The sequence below is a fragment of the Tyto alba genome, unplaced genomic scaffold (assembly GCF_018691265.1).
Source record: "Tyto alba isolate M040663 unplaced genomic scaffold, T.alba_DEE_v4.0 Super-Scaffold_23, whole genome shotgun sequence".
Taxonomy (NCBI): domain Eukaryota; kingdom Metazoa; phylum Chordata; class Aves; order Strigiformes; family Tytonidae; genus Tyto; species Tyto alba.
In genome coordinates, this window is record NW_024881297.1 from 20,596,900 (window position 1) to 20,602,899 (window position 6,000).

Below are 6,000 nucleotides of genomic sequence, written 5' to 3' on the forward strand. Positions count from 1 at the left end.
TGCCTTTTACGCACAAAGTAGGTGGCTGTTGCATGACACAAGCTTTTTGTTCTAAAATAAAAATAAGTGGTAATTTGTGTATCTTGCAGTGTGCTGTCCTTTACACATCAGTAAGCGGGCAAAGACGACTTCGCATACACAATATAGGTTTAAATTGTAGCTCCCAGTTAGCTGATGTCTACAAGACATGTGAGACTGACGCACTTATCAACTTCTTTGCTAAATCAGGTAAAGTTGTAACAGACCGATTTTGTTTCCTTTTTTACTTTGAGGGGCAGGCTGGGGAAGGGAAGGGACCTGAAGTGATTACCTGGTGGGAAATCATGTTTTGTAACTTGCTGCTCCAAGCCTGTGCAACTCTTGAAATATTATAAAATTGAAAAGACAAATAGATTATGTATTTTAGACATACTGCCAGAGGAGTAATGTTACTGAAGGCAGCTAGAAACATGCAAGGCACAAAACTGTACAGGCAGGGTACTGGAATGGACATCCTGTCACAGTGATGGAGGTGTGATGGGGTGTTTTGGGGCAAAAATGAATAAACGTCCTCCAAGATGCTGTCTAAAAGAGAGACTAAAAGGCAGCCACAGGCCTCAGATTAGCAAACTCAGAAGCTAGCAGAATATAGATACTTTAAGAGTATGTGTCCACCTTCAGCACGCTCTTCTATTCTTCTGTGTTTGCAGCTTTTAAAGCCATCTTAAGCCAGCCCCTGAAGACGGTCAGAGAGATCCTGGTGAATCAGACTGCTCACATGCTGGCATGTTACAGGAAAAAACTGTGCCAGCCCGTCAGCAGTAAGCCAGGTAAAACCCCCTGAGCTCCATCCTCACCCAGCCAGGCTTTGCAACAGCCACCCCTGCAACAGCAGCAGTGCCAGAAAAGAATCTCGGGACAGACTTTTTCTTTCAGACATAACTAATGACAGGGGAGACTCAATGGTAGCAATTACAACACATGGAGGTGGTTGGTCTGGAGCAAATGGCAGTGCCAGTGAGGAAATTGGTTATCATATTTGCACAAAGGAGCTCAGGCAGCATCTTTCTGCCTGCTGGAGTTCCATGCTGACTCACAGAGCTTTCGTTTTTCCTCCTTGTGTTATTAAAGATTTTAGTATTCTAATTCTTGACAAATATGACTTGTTATAAAATGAAAACAACGTTGCATCTTAGTAAACATTCTGAATTTGCACATAGTGTGCTGGAGTGATAAATACCTGATGTCTAGATGGGACCAAATTTGGGGGGGGATAAAAAAATCCGTGGTGATTAAGATGACAGTCTGTTAACTCCTTTATTTACCAAAGGGTAGTAAGAAGCTCTAGGAACCCAACTATTTATATTCCACACTACTTGAAAACTCTCTCAAGACATCTGTTATTTTCAGCCCATCCTTTTATATAGTCAGAACATTTGGGGAGGTCTCACTGAACCAACAGGAAGGTGTTTTCAAATCCTTTCAGCATCTGTTTTTGACAAAAGTCTTTTTCTGTTTCAAACACACACTCAAAGACAGCTAAACTAAATCCAGATCCTGTAAGCATTTGAATTTAACTTCTATTTTTCTTGAAACTCTAAAAATATTTCCCTAACTCCTTCAGATTTTGAGGCACTTTAAAAGACAGCAGGAAGGGTTGGCTTTCTGACACTTTTTAGAATGACAGTTGACAATTTTGTACATGAATGCTGAAGTTACTATGAAGAGTGAAGGACTCCAACAATGTTGGAGGCATCTGAGTTAGATTAGTTCCTTTGATCTCCTTTAAACAGCATTTTTCAATTATTTCTTCTTCTTGAATGTAAGTTATAGATAAGAATTATTAGCACATCCTAATTATATAACTTAAAGTTCAATTTCCTGTGTGACTCCCCTGTAATTTAGTACCTGAGCATGGGTTACAGGGATATGACAGGACCCAAGAGGATGACCACAGCCTATAGGACAAATAATTTCTGTTGGATCCTTAATAAATGCATTAACCATTCAGAGCTGTCACAGCTGGTTTGAAAGAGCACATGTAAAATTTTTTTCTAGTTTTTTTTTCCTCTGTAATCAAAGAAAACAAGCAGTGGTTTATTTCAGTGTTTGAAAGTGCAGCGTTCATGCCCCAGCCCATGGGCTATCTTAAGTAACAAGGTTTCTCTGCCTCTCAGCTCATCCTTCCAGATGCAATGAAGGTGCTGCCAGTGTACATGAACTGCCTGCTGAAGAGCTGTGTGCTGGTTGGCAGGCCAGAAATCCCAACTGATGAGAGAGCTTACCAGCGCCAGCTGGTCCTGTCCATGGGGGTAGCAGACACCCAGTTGTTCTTCTATCCCCAGCTTCTGCCACTTGTGAGTAGGCTGTTTGCACATCTTTTCCTTTTCAGTAAAACTGTGTCCAGTATGCTCTGATTGTATAATTGTACAGATGCAGAGAAGATTCTGTCTGCTGGGCGTGTGTTACACTGCCATGCTGGAGTACGTTTTTTACCGTGATGGAGTTGCTAGCTGGACTAAATGGAGGAGGGAGGGTAGAACCTCTTGTTTAATGGAAAATGGGGAGGTAACATTATCAGTCACTGACATCAGCATCCTCTGAGAATCTCACTGCACTGTTAGCAAGGTTTTTGCCCAAGCTAATAAAAGATGCCAGTTGATGCTAAAGATAACTCTGGTGTGCAAGTGGCTCCCCACTTACGACACGCCTTCCTTTGCACACAGTGTGTTAACTGAAGAGGTTTTATTTCCAATTCCTCTACTCTGGAAAGGAGCCACTAAGATGTACTAAACCCTTCCATAGTTACTTTTCAGTATCTGATTAGAGCTTTAGTCACCTTGAGGGCAACAAGTGTGCAACTCCTGTGTGTTCTGGCCCCACAGCACAGCCTGGATCTGAAGAGTGACACCATCCCAGCTGCCATCCGCTGCTCTGAGGAGCGTCTCTCCGAGGGAGGGGCCTTCCTTCTGGCCAACGGTCTGAGGGTGTTCCTGTGGCTGGGCGTCAGCACCCCACCCGAGCTCATCCAGGGCCTTTTCAACGTGCCATCCTTTGCACACATCAGCACCGAGGCTGTGAGTAGATGGAGACTACTGCCTTTCTCAGCATTAATAATTCAGTAAGAGCAGACTGCTAATCAGAGAAAGAAGTGAAGCAGATTTTTTCATCATGCAACTAAAAGCAGAAGCAGGTGACCAGCAGGAGGTGTTGAGACACCAGAAGTCTCTTAACATACATAAAACTTTTCATACACTTTTATACTCTGAATGCTTACAAAAGAGAAGCTTTCACAACATTTTTAAACCTTCTTAAACTTTCACTGTTGCCAATGTTCAAGTCCTATTGAATGTGTAGTGTTAAAACTGGAACCAAAACACTGTGCAACAGATAAAAGTTTCTCTTGATAATGAATTTTCATATAGTGATTATTTTGAACTGAGAAATGGCTTAGACAGGTGAATCTTTAAGATGAGAGACATTTTTGTGAAGGAGATGGCATTTCCCAGTTTAGAATGAAACCCACAGTAACTTGCAGCATAAATAGCAGCAGCCAGTCTTGTATGAGTTTGTAAGAGATGTGACTGGCATATAACCGCCTGCCATGCTTTCATCCTAACAGACATCGCTGCCTGACCTGGACAATCCATTTTCTAAGAAACTTAAGTCAATCCTGGAGCACATCCAGAGCCAGAAGCCCTATACCATGAAGGTAACTTCTCTTTGCCTCTACTCATTCCTCATACCTGTCCAAAAGAAAGCTACTGGCTTTGACAGAAGTTACCAGTAGCTGTAGAAGATTTTACGTATTGGGAATTTTCCTGTTTGTCAGTGAGCTTCAGCATGCACTGTTGGCACAGGCATCTCAAAGGTGCTTAATTCCTAATCAATAGCAATTTTCAGAGGTAGTCAAGTCTAAAGGTTACCGTTTTATTCTGCAAACCTTAGTTCACACTAGTTTCTCTCTCCTGTGTTTCATAAATACAGCTACTGAAATGTGGAGATTGATTAGTTTTGTGATTCCCCCCTGGCACCCAGCAGCATACAGTAATAGATACAGAAAAAACAAACTGCCCTTTAAGTATGATTGTATCCTACAAATACATATCTCTTCTCTTTTCAGCTTATTATAGTGAAACAACGGGAGCAGCCAGAGGTGCTTTTCCGACAGTTCCTAGTAGAAGACAAGAGTATTTATGGGGGTGCGTCTTACGTTGATTTCTTGTGCTGTGTTCACAGAGAGATCTGCCAGCTGCTCAGTTAAAGAAACTCAAGTATAATTTATAATTTGTCAGTTTCTTTTTGATTTTGCAAGAGGACCAAGCCGGGGTGCCTGAAGGCTGGCCCCCAGCTCCCCCCTACCTGGGCATTCTGCTGTGCTTTCGTGAACCTTTTCTGTCCTCTTTTTGTACAGTTTCATTTCACACCACCTCTTACCGAGTATTTAGCCTATTAAGCCGTAGAATAGGAAGTTCTGCACTCAGGTATTAATCTTCTGGGAGTCCTGACTCTCCAAATGAGCTGCCAAATTTCAGACTGTCAGTGCTTAAGAGCATATGGTATGCGTTTCTTAAAATATAATATAGAAAACTCTTACCTATTCCTTTTGCTAGTCAGAAGTTATACAAGAGCCAGGAAAGATGCTAAAAATCTATACAGAAGAGGGAAGAAAAATACAAAACACTTTTTAAGTGAGGGCACATGGTTGAATCAGATTTGTAGTAATGGTGTAGTTCAGTTTGAGTACTTCAACATCCTTTATGTGATGCTTATCTCTAAAAAACAATCCCCTTTTTCCTGGAAGAGACGAGCATTGCTTTCTACAGAAACAGAGCTCTGGGTAACCTTCCCCACCCGGGCTTATCCAGGACACAAAAATGCCTCAGTTTATAATTGCTTGCATATGTTTAACAAACAACAGACCCCAGGGAGAACAGTAATCAGACAATCCTTTTGCTACGTTTGGCAGATAATGCTACACTATTATGGTACAATTCTCTAGTCTTAAGGGCAGCAATTACTTTAGCATACTGTTTAATTACATTTTCAAAACTGAACATGCTAGGTTTTGTTTAGTACGTTTGCTAACTGGAATAATCCCAGTACAACTCCAATACACATCTGTCCCTCAATTTCAGTGGCAGGTCAACTCTAAGACAGTTGACACATTAACCAAAGGTTACTTGTGGTGCTATAAAAAGAAAGCCTCTTTTTTAAAACCAGTTCTGTTACAGTGACCTCCTCTGTCACATGACTGCTTTATTCAACAGTCACTGCTTTGAAAAATAAGCCTCTGCTAATATCAATATTTAAGGTAGAATTTAGAAAGCCAGAGGCTTTGGAAGAGCTGTTTACCTCAGATACTTTATCACTCTGTCTGTAACTTTAGGACCAATGCCTCTGCATGTGACATTTTAACTCTTCCAAACTTGAAAAGCAATTGTTACAAAATCAGTGTTTCAAAGAAAGCAAAACACCCTCAAAAGTAAGGATGAGAGTTGGGCCTCATTAAAACAAAACAAAAAAAAAAAGTGCCTTTAAAGGTGTCAGTGTTGCTACTTAGTGTAAAACCATTGTATCCTTGTGCATGGACCAAGAGCTCTTGAAATAAGTGGCTATATTACAAAAGGAGCCTCAGACTGATTTCAGATGCCAAGACAAGCACTTTTTAGCTGAAGATGTTACCCTGTAAAAAGTATTTGTTGCCATTCCAAATCAGTGTACTTTGTAAAATGACACCAGCAACTCTATGTGTAAAGAAATAAGCAATTATTAAATACCATCATCTTGTGTGTGTTTATTCTTTCATAGACTAAGTGCTCTAAGGTTTTTGTGCTATCAGCCTCTGCCAAAAGCTATCCACTGCCTCTTAAACAGCAGCACCTGCGACTGGTACCCCAGGTCACTATGGAGGGCAGTTTAGGGTAACCAGCCCTGGAAACTGGCTCAGGCACCTCCTCCCCCTGCCTTTCCCTGTAAGCACAGCAGGACACAGTAACAAGTTTGCTAGCTGCCTTCAGG

General features: G+C 41.4%; 1 protein-coding gene across 1 annotated transcript in view; it reads left to right on the forward strand.

Annotated features, from left to right (window-relative positions):
* The window catches only part of SEC24D (SEC24 homolog D, COPII coat complex component), a 56,521-nt gene extending 50,752 nt beyond the window's left edge, over positions 1-5,769 (forward strand). The window contains 7 exon segments of the mRNA XM_042796957.1: positions 90-228; positions 690-775; positions 777-809; positions 2,157-2,336; positions 2,865-3,056; positions 3,602-3,691; positions 4,103-5,769. Of these exon segments, the coding sequence (XP_042652891.1) occupies positions 90-228; positions 690-775; positions 777-809; positions 2,157-2,336; positions 2,865-3,056; positions 3,602-3,691; positions 4,103-4,243 (861 nt within the window). The 3' untranslated portion in view covers positions 4,244-5,769.
* Positions 5,770-6,000: the final 231 nt, after the last annotated feature.